General features: G+C 46.4%; 1 protein-coding gene across 2 annotated transcripts in view; it reads left to right on the top strand.

Moving 5' to 3' along the window:
* Nucleotides 1-14,999, top strand: part of ZNF598 (zinc finger protein 598, E3 ubiquitin ligase) — a 489,260-nt gene that overhangs the window by 142,416 nt on the left and 331,845 nt on the right. For both annotated transcript variants that reach the window (XM_069647319.1, XM_069647320.1), the window contains exon 4: nt 8,201-8,412. In XM_069647319.1, coding sequence (XP_069503420.1) covers nt 8,201-8,412 — 212 coding nt within the window. The remainder of the gene's footprint in view (nt 1-8,200; nt 8,413-14,999) is intronic.

Genomic DNA, 14,999 nt, shown 5'->3' with positions numbered 1-14,999 from the left:
GACAATGCGCCCAGTACTGGACTTACGGCCTGCCAACAAGTATGTCAAGCCCCAAAAATTCCATATGACCACGCTACAAGAGGTAATCCCCCTCCTAAAAAAGGGGGATTACATGGCAACCTTGGATATGAAAGATGCTTATTTTCATATTTCCATGCTCCCGGCGCACAGAAAGTACTTGCGCTTCAAGGTGGACAGTCGCCACTACCAATTCAAGGTACTGCCCTTCGGGATAGCTTCAGCACCAAGGGTATTCACCAAGGTACTGGCGGTGGCAGCTGCACACCTACGCAGGGAGGCAATCCCAGTGTACCCTTATCTGGACGACTGGCTCATAACGGGGGAAACCCCAGGAATTTGCAGGACAAACATTCAAAGGACTATCGACCTCCTCCACGAATTAGGCTTCTCAATCAACGAGAAGAAGTCAAGCCTAGTGCCAAGCACCGCAAAACAGTTCCTAGGAGCAATCCTAGATACTCGGAAAGGGTTGACCTTCCCTTCGGAAGAGAGAATTCGGAATATACTACTGCAAATTCCACATTATCAGTCCGGTCAACAAATAACGGTACGCAAAGCAATGCGGTTACTGGGCATGATGGCGTCATGCATTTACCTGGTCCCCCACGCGCGACTGCGCATGCGTCCTATGCAGGAATGGTTGGCGAAACAGTGGTCTCAGGCAAGTGGTCAGTGGGACGATCTAGTGGTCGTTTCGCCAACACTGGTACAGAGCCTACACTGGTGGACAAGAGAGAATCTCGCAAGGGGAAAACCCTTTTACGATCCCGAAGTACAGGCAGTGGTGACTACAGATGCATGCCTGACTGGGTGGGGAGCTCACCATCTCCACCACACAGCTCAGGGTCTCTGGTCTCACTCAGTAGCCAAGAACCACATCAACCTGCTAGAGCTTCTGGCAGTATTCAGAGCGCTTCGGGCGTTCGAGCCCCATCTACTAAACTTGTCGGTGCAGATCCGGACGGACAGCACGACAGCCATGTTCTATCTGAACAAGCAAGGAGGGACTTGTTCGCCAAATCTGTCCAAGCTTGCCCAGAAAATCTGGATATGGGCACTCGGACGGAACATCTTCCTGTCATTGCAACATGTTCCAGGGGAGCTCAATTCCCTAGCGGATGCTCTAAGCAGAGACTCCCTCCCAGAAGAACACGAATGGGTCCTTCACAGAGAGATCGCAGAAGATCTCTTCTCTCAGTGGGGTTTCCCCACTATAGACTTATTCGCCACAAGCGAAAACAAACAATGCCCAGGATTTGCATCCAGGTTCCCCCAGCCAGACTCCCAAGGGAACGCCCTGTGGATGAACTGGTCAGGGATGTTTGCGTACGCTTTTCCACCAACTCCTCTCATCAGGAAGGTGGTGTACAAGATGAACAAGGAATCAATGACGCTCATCCTAGTTGCTCCCATGTGGGCGAGACAACCATGGTTTCCACACCTACGCAGGATGGCGGTGGGCGAGCCCATCAAACTTCCAGCCTGGTACAACCTACTGTCCCAGCAACAAGGTCAAACAGTGCACCAGCAACCTAACTCAATGAACCTGGCAGCATGGCTCCTGAGGTCATAGAGTTTGGACATCTCAATTTACCACAGAGGTGTATGGACATCCTAAAAGAATCCAGGAAACAAAACACAAGGCACTGTTACTTTGACAAGTGGAAGAGATTCGTTATTTGGTGCCAGAATAAACAAATCAACCCGGTTGATTGCACTCCTTCCAACATTGTGACATACATGCTCCACCTGCTGGATGCAGGATTGGTTTTTAACTCTCTGAAAGTACACCTGGCTGCCCTCTCGGCTTACACCACATCCCATAACAAGGTGTCGTGGTGGAAAGTACCAGTAGTTAAAGCCTTCATGGAAGGAGTAAAGAGACTTCACCCTCCTATTTCTAACCCACTGCCAGGATGGGACCTTAATGTGGTGCTAGCTAAGCTCATGGGCCCCCCTTTCGAACCCATGCATAAAAGTAGTCTCAAACACCTGACTTATAAAACGGCCTTCTTAGTAGCCATTACCTCTATAAGAAGGGTCAGTGAAATTCAGGCTCTGTCAGTGCAGGATCCTTTCTTTACTATCCACAAAGACAAACTGGTTTTACGCACACACCCTAGGTTCTCACCTAAATTTATATCTAAATTCCATGTAAACCAGTCCATCGAGCTTCCGGCTTTCTTCCAGAACCCGCAAAGCTCGGCTGAGGTGAAACTACACACCCTAGATGTGCGTAGGGCGGTCCTCTACTATGTAAATAAAACCAGACCGCTAAGTAAAACAGATCAACTGTTTGTCTCCGTAGCTACAGGCAGAGAGGGAGATCGCGTCTCTAAAGGCGCTATCTCGAAGTGGATTATCAACTGTATACAGCTGTGCTACTCTCTTTCTGAAAAAACTCTGCCTTTTACGCCAAGAGCCCACTCTACTAGAGGCATTGGGGCCACTCTGGCTTTCATTGCAAATGTTCCCCTCGACACCATTTGCAAAGCAGCTACTTGGAGCTCTATTCACACTTTTACTCAGCATTACTGCATTGACACTCATTCCAAGACAGATACACAAGTGGGACAAGCGGTTCTAATACACCTGTTTGCTCATGACCCGTCTCACATCCCACCTCCTTCTTCTGGTACTGCTCGCTAATCTATGCACAGCATGTGATCTAAGCAGATTCCACAAGCCTCAGAAGCGATACATTACTCACCGTAATCGTATTTCTGATGCTTGTATCTGCTTAGATTCACATGCGACCCACCCTTCCTCCCCTCCGAGAGAAGGCGCATGATTGCTTGTAGTCTTACCTTTCTGTCTATCTGCTTGGATTATCTGTACTCGCGCTACTCCTCATGCTTCCTAATGTCAGAAAAAATACAATCTGAGGATCCTAGACGCGTGAGGGATCTTGGGTACAGTGGACGTCACACTAGGGATAGTATTACTGGCACGCCTGTGTTGACGCCCATTTTCGAGTTTCGAAAAACAAACTGTAATACTCCGCAGCTTCCACTAGATGTCGGCCTATGCACAGCATGTGAATCTAAGCAGATACAAGCATCAGAAATACGATTACGGTGAGTAATGTATCCCATATATACACACTAGCCCGCTGCCACAAGGTGCGTATGGAGGGTACCCCTTTCCAATTTTTCCCCAAGTGCAACCGCAAGTACCCTTGGGATGACACACGCCACATGCCACCTTTGCTTGCGAGGGACCACCCTGAGGCGAACTCCACAACGCGTAGTAGGTTTAAACCGAAAACACTTAAGGACCGTTCGATCAAGCGTTGGGCCCACCATGCCAGGAGTCAAGAAGCCATGGCAGCGGAAGGCGCCTTCAGCAATGCCATGCTTTCGGACGGCGAGGGCAACGTGGCGTCGAGAGAACCCCAACCTCAAAGGTCGGCCGGCAGGGCGGCTATGGGGAAAACCCCGGCGACACAAGCGATACCCACAGCACTTCCACCAAACACGCGAAGTCCCACCGAGACTCGACGCGCACGTCGAGTTCTCGGAAAGAGGCTCACAGAGAACGGTCCACCGAATCTCTGTCCTCTGGGCGTTCTCAATCTAGATCGCCGCATGGCAGCCATCCACTGTTGCCAAAAGTGCCTCGCTCCCTAAGGTAACGGAGGTTCGATCGTCAGAAGACGAAGCAGACCTCTATCCCCAGGCGACACTCCAGGAGTCGGCGTCAGCAGACCCCGTAACGGCGGTTCCCGAGTCCAAACCTCCACACTCGAGAGATAGGGACACTACCCCGAACGTCGACGCCAGACGTCGAAAAGCTCCGAAGGGTCGAAAAAACAGAGAAATCACTTCTCCACCCACGGCGAGGGGGGAAAACAACAAAAGAAGCATTCTCTACCTTCTTCCACACCCCAGAAGCAGTCAGACAGGTCACAGTCTTCTACTCCACAGAAACGGACAGACAAGTCTCAGCCTTCTGTCATTTTAAAGACCCCTGCACAAACCCATAGGTCCAGTCAGGATAGAACAGGGAAACTCTCCCACGAAAGAGTCATTCCCAGCTCGAAGGAATGGTCTAGTGATGACATAGACAGTTATGTCTAGGATGTCTTCATTGGCAGACTTCTATGCCAAGAATCCTGAGCACTTCCTCTCATATACCCCTGACGGGGCATCACCCTCAGGCTCTAGGGACCCGATACCCCCAAGTAAGAAGTCCCGGGTTGAAACACCAACAGTCTTCGGACCCTTTCTGTATACAGCCCTACTCTCAATATGAGGATCCACCTTTTATTGAGGATCCAGATTTGGGCATGTTGGGAGACCAAACTGGGACGGGCTACTATGGTGATGACTAGGACCAAGAGGAGGACGAGGACGACCCAGAAACTTACAGGGTAGACTCCCCAGTAGACAAAGAACCCCCGGTTACCGACTCCCCTGTCGACAACCAACCTCCCCTGAATGAAGTTCTGTTCAGGGCGGCAGTACACTTCCACATTGACACCCAGGGAGTACAGGAAGAGAGGGACTTTGCCGAGGAATTAGTGGGAGAAAGGAGACCTGTTGCCTAGGCCATCCCTATCCTCAAATCTATACAAAGGAGAATAGGCCCTTCCCTTGTAAATCCTAACCTCACCAGGGCGGTAAACCCCAGGATCGAGAAACTATTCAGGGCAGCCCAATCAGACCCACTGTACATAAGGGGGCATCTGAAACAGGACTCCCTGGTAGTAACAAACACCCGAAAGAGGGCAGGAACGCCCCTATCATCTTCTGAAGCTCCTCCCGACAAGGAGAGCAAAAAGATGTATGGTTTGGGTAGGAAAGTAGCCTCTACTTCCGCCTACCAGGCAAGGATTGGCAACTCCACCACCCTACTGGCGAGTTACAACTGCCACCAGTGGGAAGAAGTCGCGGCACTCATCGCCTCTCCCCCCAGAACCCTTAAAAAGCCAGTCGGCAAGGTTTGCGTCGGAGGGAAGAGCCGTGTCCGGTTGCATCTTAAAAGCAACCTTTGATGCCGTGGATAACGCTGGCAGATTGATAGCAGAGAGCACTGTTATCAAAAGACATGCTTTGTTAAGGCAATCCGTGGTTCCCGCACTTAGGTAGACTAGTGGTATGCGAACCCATCAAACTCCCGTGCTGGCACAACTTACTGTGTCAGCACCAAGGTCAGAAGGTGCATCCTCAACCCAACTCAATGAACCTGGCAGCATGGCTCCTGAGGTCATAGAGTTTGGACATCTCAATTTACCGCACAGATGTATGGACATCCTAAGGGAATCTAGGAAGCCAAACACGAGGCACTGCTACTTTGACAAATGGAAAAGATTTGTTATCTGGTGCCAGAATAAGCAAATCAACCCAGTTGATTGCACTCCTTCCACAATTGTCACATACATGCTCCACCTGCTTGACGCAGGGTTGGTTTTTAATTCGCTGAAGGTACACCTGGCAGCTCTGTCAGCGTACACCACCTCCCATAACAAGGTGTCGTGGTGGAAAGTACCAGTGGTTAAAGCCTTCATGGAAGGAGTAAATAGACTTCACCCTCCAATTTCAAACCCACCACCAGGATGGGACCTTAATGTGGTGCCATCTAAACTCATGGGCCCCCCATTCGAGCCCATGCATAAAAGCAGTCTCAAACACCTGACTTATAAGAAGGTCTTCTTAGTAGCAATTACATCTATAAAAAGGGTCAGTGAAATTCAGGCTCTCAGTGCAGGATCCTTTCTTTACGGTTCATAAAGATAAACTGGTTTTACGTACATACCCTAGGTTCTCACCTAAGTTTGTTTCTAAATTCCTCGTGAACCAGTCCATCGAGCTTCCGGCTTTCTTCCAAGACCCACAAAGCTCAGCTGAGGAGAAACTACACACCCTAGATGTGCGTAGGGCAGTCCTATACTATGTAAACAAGACCAGACCGCTAAGGAAAACAGACCAACTGTTTGTCTCCGTAGCTATAGGCAAAGAGGGAGATTGCGTCTCTAAAGGTGCCATCTCTGAGTGGATTGTTAACTGTATCCAGCTGTCTTACACCCTTTCTGAAAAAATTAGCCTTTCGCGCCAACAACCCACTCTACAAGCGGCATTGGGGCCACTCTGGCTTTCATTGCAAATGTACCCCTTGACACCATTTGCAAAGCAGCTACTTGGAGCTCTATTCACACCTTTACTCAGCACTACTGCATTGACACCCATTCCAAGACAGATACTCAAGTGGGACAAGCGGTTCTAAGACATTTATTTGCTCATGACCCTTCTCACATCCCACCTCCTTCTAACACTGCTCGCTAATCTATGTACAACATATGATCTAAGCAGATTCCACAAGCCTCAGAAGGGATACATTTCTCACCGTAATCGTATTTCTGATGCTTGTATCTGCTTAGATTCACATGTGCCCCACCCTTCCTCCCCCTGAGAGAAGGCGCATGGATGCTTGTAGTCTTATCTGTCTATCTGCTTGGATTATCTGTACTCCCGCTACTCCTCATGCTACCTCATGTGAGAAAAAATACAATCTGAGGGTCCTAGATGCGTGAGGGATCATGGGTACAGTGGACGTCACACCAGGGATAGTATTACTGGCACGCCCTGTGTCGACGCCCATTTTCGAGTTTCAGAAAAACAAACTGTAATACTCTGCAGCTTCCACTAGATGTCGGCCTATGCACAGTATGTGAATCTAAGCAGACACAAACATCAGAAATACGATTACGTTGAGTAATGTATTATATATATATATATATATATATATATATATATATATATATATATATATATAAAAAAGCCATTGGTTAGAATCGATAAAATACACCATAGTGCAAACACAACAGCAATACACATTTGCCCACGAAACAATGTACTGATCAAAGATTTGTTTTTATATCTGGATTTAGCAAACACATTTGACAATTATGTAATTTATTGAAATGGGAAGCACATGTAGACTCATTCATTTGAAGTAGTGGAAGTGTTGCATGTGTTGTAGTTTGTAGCTGAATAGAGCAAAAAGTCGTTACAGCCAGAAATAAAATTGCCGGACGCAAAGGCAGGATAAAATATTATGGTGTGAAGGAGAAAGGGTTTGTTGATAATTGAGCGTAGAGGCGCCTTACGATTTTCCATGGAGACCCGTCAATACATTACATACAGCAGATCTTTTTCTATTTCATGCACGGACGTTGTGACGAGGTGTAGCATAGCGGTCTGACATGCTATGTCACATAAAGGGCCTTGTGTTAAGATTTATTACCGCCAAGGTGTTTGAGCTTAGGGCGATCCATTGACTGTTTAGATTATCACAAGATGGCTGTTTCAGACCTGTGCGGGTTCGCAAGTGTAAATGTCTGGAAATGTAAGGTAATATACATTGAAAGCAAAACCTGTAATCATTTGATATATGTTCAAAACTACATGCCTCGATTTAAAACTCCTGCCAGGACCTCTCCTTTAATTGAACTCAAGTAGGCTTTTTTTTAGGGAGGCACATGTTACTCTGTAGCTGCCAATTCTCATGGCTCCTGCTGGTGTCAGTAACCAGGCCCAGCAGAGTGCGAGTATACATTTATTATACTTTTCAGCATGGAGCTTTTTGAAAGTAGGGCCTTTTTAGCTGAGCCTTCTTTCTAAGCGAGAACACAACCATAATTTTGCATAGCAAAAATAGTCTTATGATTGAACACCCTGGCAGATGACCTTGTCTCAGTTATCACATTAAACATATTCGCCAAAACCCTTGAAACAGCAGGAGGGAGAGCATGCAAGACACGCTTTTGCTATATTGCATTAGCAATAATCCTGCTCTCGCAAAAGCCGAAATGTGTGGAGTCTCGCTCTTTCAATACAAGCTTGTCTATTGTTTTAAGAACCGCACACAGCACCCCAAAGCTTTTGCAGCAGACTAAAAAAATCTGTGTGAGATCAACCTTATTTAAAATTTACAGTGCAGGGACATTATCCGCCACCCACAACCACAAGGTTCCACAACCTAACAATATGTACAATCATTTGTTGATTAGATCTAGAATAATGTAAATCTACATGTTTAATTAACAGTTCCTGAAATAGCATTGGTAAGTGTCTTGCCATATCAAGATAACTGGTTTTATTTCTGTATGTGTTCAAAATGTGGGTTGTGATCTATATTTCCTTAGCTAAACAAGATATTTGGTTCCTTCTTACTGCAGAACTTTACATATGAGCGGAAGTGGTATTCCAGAAAAGACCTGGCTCGACATCGAATATCTGGTGACCCTGATGACACTTCTCACAGAGGTCACCCACTTTGTAAGTTCTGTGATGAGCGTTATCTGGATAACGATGAGTTGCTGAAACACCTCAGAAGAGACCACTATTTCTGCCATTTTTGTGATTCTGATGGTGCACAGGAGTATTACAGGTGTGTGACAAGTTTTGTAAGAACGTATATTCCTTTAATTATCTGCCATGATCCCTAAGTATTATGTTTTTAGAATCCATCTTTCAAATATTTCTTTCTTCTCTCACTTCATTGATGGAATGGCTCTGTTGGCTGTTAGATTTTATTAAATGTTCATGCAGTATTTAACGAGATCTGTAATTGACCTTTGTCAATTTGTTGCCACGGAAGGAGGGAAAGAACAATTGCAGTCTTTTACTGCCACCTCTGCGTAAAATTCTTTGGTTAAATAAGGCTTTCACTACATAGCAGGTTTTGTCGATGCACGCATTTTGTCATAAAATAATGTAATTTAGTTGCTATTCAATACCTAAAGCTATTTCTGCTGCGTACCTTGCAGTTCAGACCTGACGTTTGCTCTTAATTGGGCTGGCAATAGTTTTTACATTACCAGGCATTACCTGTCGCACATGAGACAAATTAGACAAAAAGACTATTGGGTCATCATGAAATGACAACAGGGGCTTTGATGGTTTCTGAAACCTGACGGTTATTTTAATTGTAATCATTTATATAGCGCCCTGTCCCCATTCATATGGCCTCAATGCGCTTTGGGGTTGGAACACCCTCTGGGACCGAAGTCCATGTATGGGAGATTCTAAGAGTTTAGTTTAAGCTGCATTTGTGACCGATGGTTTTGGTCCTCTGTTTGTGAAATTTAATTTACATCTTGGTTTAATCTTCCTGGCCTTCCAAGTACAGCTGGGCGATTGGTACACCTTGCTTTACTTGCAGACCTCTAAATCGGGTTTTCCCACATCATTAATTTCCCCTGGTGATTATATATTGATAATATGCCAATTTCAACTCCCCCCCCCCCTCCCCCTTTTTTCTTGGAGTTACCAATTTGGTCTTACCCTGACTAAATTCAGCCTGCTAAATTCAAATTTGTAGACATTCAAAGTAAACCAGGGCCAGTAACCAGCCTTTGCTTAAATTTGGGGACCAAAGTATTGGCCATTACATTTTTTCTATTTGTACTGTACAATTGTTGAATTTTTGTATAAATGAAATTATATTTTTTGTTTGTTTTCCTTTTTTGCAAAAATATCTCATGCTCACTAAAATGATACTAACTCACTAACTCACAAATTATGTTATCATTGAACAACGAGAGTATTCATTGTGAAATAATTCTTTTTCCATACTGGACTTATGTCATACTTTCTTCTTTTTTCCTTTTTTCTTTTCCAAAAAAACGTCATTTACTGTTTGATTTTTTTGGTCAAAAAAGAAAAACACGAACTATTAATACATTAAAGTAAATAATTACTAAGAATGAGGAATCTGAGCCTTATTTTGCCACAATTGGTGATCTAATTGTGTATTTAGAGGATAATTGGCTTACTAGTTGAAGCACAATTTTGAAATAATCAGAACTGAACCCTTCAGACACCCTAACATTAGGGTAGTGTCATCAACTATATCTGTGGTTGGAGTCCTTTTTGTTCTCCTGTGTTCCGCATTTGTGCATTCTGCCAAGTTAAGGTAAGGGTGGGGCGGGTTAGTGGGAGTAAGCGGAAAAAGTGCAAGAGAGCAGTGATGTGCTGTTGGCACCGTTGGCTGGGCTTGGGGTGTTTTCCGGTCGGTAGACGTTGTGTGCTGTTAGTCTGTGAGGTTTTGTTTCGGTGTAGTGAAGTTTGTGCGGTTTGTTGTGGTATAGGGTTGTCGTTGTGTCTGGTTCGAGTTTGAGAGGTGTAAGCGGAGGGGTGAAATTGTTAGTGGATTGGTTATTGGCATCGCTGTCTATAAGCGTTGGGTTGAATTTCTGCATTTTTTTAGGTGTGGCGCATGAACATCACTGCATGTCAATCTAGCTCTGGAACCAGCTGAAGTTCCCTATCCCTTCCATAGATGATGCTCCCAGTATTCACAACTGTGCTCGGATTCGGCCCTTGCCAACCATAGGAGCCTGTCTGTGTGCTGGTACATGGTATTCACGATTCGATCTTAATCTGGCCTCGGTAGCATACTGGTGCAGTTCGGACATGGCTTTACTCGACAGCAGCTATGGGCTGTGGTGATGGTCGGCATTCGTCATCCTACTCGGCAGCTCACGCAGGCTATCGCTCACAACCCAGCCACCTGAGCGAGGTACATTCATGGCTGCGTCTAGGCGTGCCATCTGTCATTCATAACTCCATCCGGGCTCTGCACATACCCACGTTAATGGCTCGGTCCAAAATGGCAGCTATTAACATTCCTAATTGGTACTTGTTAGCGTTCATGGAGTGGGTGAGGTTGTAGGATGGAATTGGGCAGGGGAGCTAATTCTGTCTTCCTAGGGATGTTACTTGTGACCTATTCAACCTAGCGTTGTCTCTCCTGTTGTTGTAGGACTTTTCCTTAGTCGTTTCTGGGTGTTTGTCTGTGTCATCGTAATTTCTGTCAACCTTTTCTTTTTCCTGTATGGTGGTTAAGTTGTTTCGATTTCTTTCTACGGTGTCGAAGAGCCAGGTTTTTAGTAGTTTCCTGCATTGTAGGTGGTCTTTGGTGTTTCTTATTTCTTTTGGGATATTTTTCCAGGTTTTTGCAGCCAGGTGGGAGGATAAGCCTCCTAGTTTTTTTCTTGGCATGTGGTTTTTTCTTGGCATGTGGTTTTGGCTCCAGGCGGATTTCATTGCTTGATCTGAGGAGTCTCGTTGGCTTGTAGATTGTGATTTTCTTTTGTAGTAATTCAGCTCTGTGTCCACTGATTGCCCTGTGTGTTTTGCACATCGCTTTGAAGGTGATTCGTTGTTTGACTGGGAGCCAATGTAGTATTTTTAGCACTGGAATGATGTGGTCTCTTCTGGATAGTTTGAGGAGGAGCCTGGCTGCTGCATCTTGGATGCATTGTCGTTTCTTCAGGCCGTATTCTGGCATCCCGAGGTAGAGGCAATTTGCGTAGTCAATTCTTGACATGATTAGGGCGATGATTGTGAGTTTTATGGGTGAAGGAGATGAAAGGTAGGATTCTTCTTGTTGTGTGAAGAAGGAAGAAGCATTTCTTATTGCATTTATTTGCGGCTCTAAGGTTAGGGAGTTGTCCATCAGAACTTTGAGGTTTTTTACTACTTTAGATGGGGATGGCACAGTTCCCCATTTCCGTTGGCCAGGGAATGGGGGTGCTGTTTTCATGATTATTTCCAAAAATCAAGATTTCTGTCTTTCCTGGGTTGATTTTAAGCTTGTTGGCACTCATCCGGTTAAAGACTTCTTTTAGACACTCAATTAGGTTTGAGTGATCGGCTTGCGTGTCTTCTATTTTGTAGATGATTTGAGTGTCGCCTGCGTAGTTGTAGCACGTAATTTTGTATTTTTTGAAGATTCTGATTACTGGAGTCTGGTAGATGTTGAAGTATAGTGGTGATAGTGAGGATCCCTGTGGTACTCCAATCGTTAACTCATGGAGTAGATTTGAATGGTTTTAGCCATACGGTTTCTGTTCTATCTGCTAGGAATGATTGAATCCAGAGTAGTGCCGTTTCCGCTATACCTATGTCTTCCAGTCTTTTGGTTAGGGTGTCATGGCTAACTGTTGGAGGCTGCGGAGAGGTCGAGCAGAATCAGCGCTGATGTTGTGTTGACGATTGCCTTCGTTTTTAGGTAATCCCAGACGGATAGTGCCGATTCTGTCCCTCTTGCAGTTCTGAAGCTGACTTGTGCTTGGTCTAGCAGTTGGTGTTTTTCTACATGTTCTTGGGTTAATTTGTATACGTAAGTTTCTAGGAGTTTTGCCGGGTAGGGAATGTTTGAAATGGGCCTGTAGTTGGAGAGGTCTTCCACGTCGCCACTTGTGTTTTTTAACTTGTTAGGACATGGGACGGTTGGCTGGGCCCCAATAAGCAGCCCTGAGGTCAGGCACGTGGATGGGTGCTGTTGGTGGATTAGGATAGAGTGCTAGTTCAGGAAATGTGTGCCCAGCTAGAACACATTTTATTTGTAGGTTGTCGCTGTATACTAATGTCGGAGGTGTTAAGGTACGTCAGCGGTTTGTGTGGATGGCTTTTCGAGCTGCTAGACTGGATCTGCATAGCCATAGCTGCATTCTAGAGGGCATGAATGTGGAGCCGTTCCTGCAGCATGTGTCCATAGACGTGGTGCGAGTTATACATACCTTAGTCTCGGACACCTAGCAAGTGGAGGTAATGCCCATACTAGAGACAAAGCTCCAACTAGAAACGCCAAGACCTGAGACACCTAGCAAGTAGGAGAAACGTCCAAACCAGGGACACAGCAGCCAGTAGAATTACCTAGATTTGAGACATCCGGCAAGTGGGATAAACGCCTGTAGTTTGAGGCACAGCAGCGATTGGTAACGCCTTTATTTGTTATACCTGGCAAGTGGGAGAAACTCGCAGATCAGGGACACAGCAGCAATAGCAGTAGTAGGACAACACCTAGGGTTGGGACAAAGTAGTGGTGAACAAACCCATAGGTTGGTGGCCGGGGCCCATCGATGTTTGGGAAACCCCTAGAATTGCAACATCTAGATTTGGGTTATATGGATGGAGGGAGCAGTGCTTAAAATAGGGTCAAGACAGTAAATGCACAAACACTTAGATTTGGGATTCCTGGATAGAGGGAGACATTCTTACAAATGGGGACAAAACAGTGAAATTAAGTGATTGGTATACAGCAGTGATGGGACTACTACTTCAGCTGGATAACCTTGGTGTGCTAAGTTATGTAGGTGAGAAGAGTCGTAGTGTTTTTGGAATGCAGTAATTGCTGTAATCCCCACCCGGACCACACTTACCTTGTTAGTCGCTGCTGGTCGACAGCTGGCCTGCTTCCCATGCGAACATTGACAAACCCGGTCTGGAGCTGCTTTTACAGGAGCTGGCCTTTGCCTTGGGGCCCTGAGCCGAGAGTCTTCCAGGCAGAGGCTGCCCTGAGACCTTAACCTAGGCCTCAACGACCCTAATGACGCCCACGCGGCTGCCCTAAATAAAGCCCTCGCCACTCTCGGATTCTCACAAACGATCTCAAATCCTACCCACCTCAAAGGGTGCTCTCTGGATTGGGTTGGCCACCACAACTGCCCAGTGCTAATCACTGGAAACTCTCCTGTCCCGTGGACAGACCACCATCACATCCATTTTGACCTGGACACATCTAAAGGGCCCCCCCAAACCCACCATCCCTCTTCCCGCAGCTCTCGCCAGAAGCTCCCGCTTACTAACTGTAGAAAGGATCACGCCCTTCCTTGAGGTACCAGCATTCCAAGCCCCCTTTTCAACTGACCCTGACACCCTTGCCAACGCTTTCAAACTGACAATCACCAATGCGGTTGACGCCGTCGCCCCTCTCACTCAGAAAATCTAAGAAAGCCAAGCATACCAACGCATGGTTCTCCCAAGAGCTTCTTCAGCTTCGCTCCAAGAAGCGAGCTGCCCTCTCAGCCTGGAGAAATAAACCAAACGACGCTACCAAATCCACCTTTAAGACTATCTCTAAGGACTACAAAACAGCTATTATCTTCGCTAAAGCTAACTCCTTCAACAATAGGATTGCCAATGCCAAATCTAGTACCAAAGAAATCTTCACCATCTTCAGGGAACTTGAAACTCCGTCCACCCCACCATCCACCATCCAGAAAGATGAAAAATGGAGTAATGACATCCAATCTGCCATGTTTAATAAACTACCCTGCAAACTAAAATTCAGGCACACCAAAAAGCTATGACCCTCCTAATCGCCAACCAGAATACTAACACCAACAAAGAGACCAAAGCCCACTCCTGTCCGCCTTTCGACTTCAAAGACATCACTGAATCTGAGGTCATCACGCTCCTAAAAACCATCAAACCATCTAACAGTAAAGGTGACGTATGCCCTGCACAGCTAGTCAAAGACTGCGGTCCTACCTTGGCCCCCTTCCTCACAGCCTTCATAAATGCATCCTTTCAGTCTGGTCATGTTCCAACTGATCTTCAGGAAGCCTGCGTCCGTCCGCTCCTCAAAAAGCCCTCACTTGACCCATCAGTACCAGGGAACTACAGGCCCATCACTACTGTCCCCTTTCTATTGAAAATTCTGGACAAAGCGGCCTACCATCAAGTCCAAAAATTCCTCGAAGAGCACCGCCTTCTCGGCCTTCGGCAGTCGGGTTTCAGACCTCGTCACGGGACGGAAACAGCTCTACTTGACCTGAAAAATCAAATGGATGACATTCGTGGCGCAGGCAAACCAGCGCTCCTGCTCCTCGTCGATCTATCAGCAGTATTCAACCTCGTCGATCACAACACACTCTGCCACCATCTCTCTATAGCAGCCAACTTCTCCCCAAAAGCATGCGCATGGATCACCTCATTCCTACAGGAAAGGGCCATGAAAGTCTTCTCGGACTCAGCTTGCGCATCTCCTAGCCACATCAAATGTGGGGTGCTCCAGGGCTCCTGCATAGCACCCACCCTCTACAACCTGTTCACACGGCCTCTCTTCAATCTCCTCGATTCAATGGGCATCTCATACACGAATTATGCGGATGACACCCAAGTGCTCATCCCGCTTACAGGTGACTATGAGCTGGACAAGAACACCCTCAATTCCATCTACGCCAC

Source organism: Ambystoma mexicanum, chromosome 2q (genome assembly GCF_040938575.1).
Source record: "Ambystoma mexicanum isolate Mex_15411 chromosome 2q, UKY_AmexF1_1, whole genome shotgun sequence".
NCBI classification, from domain to species: Eukaryota; Metazoa; Chordata; class Amphibia; order Caudata; family Ambystomatidae; genus Ambystoma; species Ambystoma mexicanum.
The sequence above is the reverse complement of the archived record's forward strand: the minus strand, read 5'-3'. Positions and strand labels throughout refer to the sequence as shown.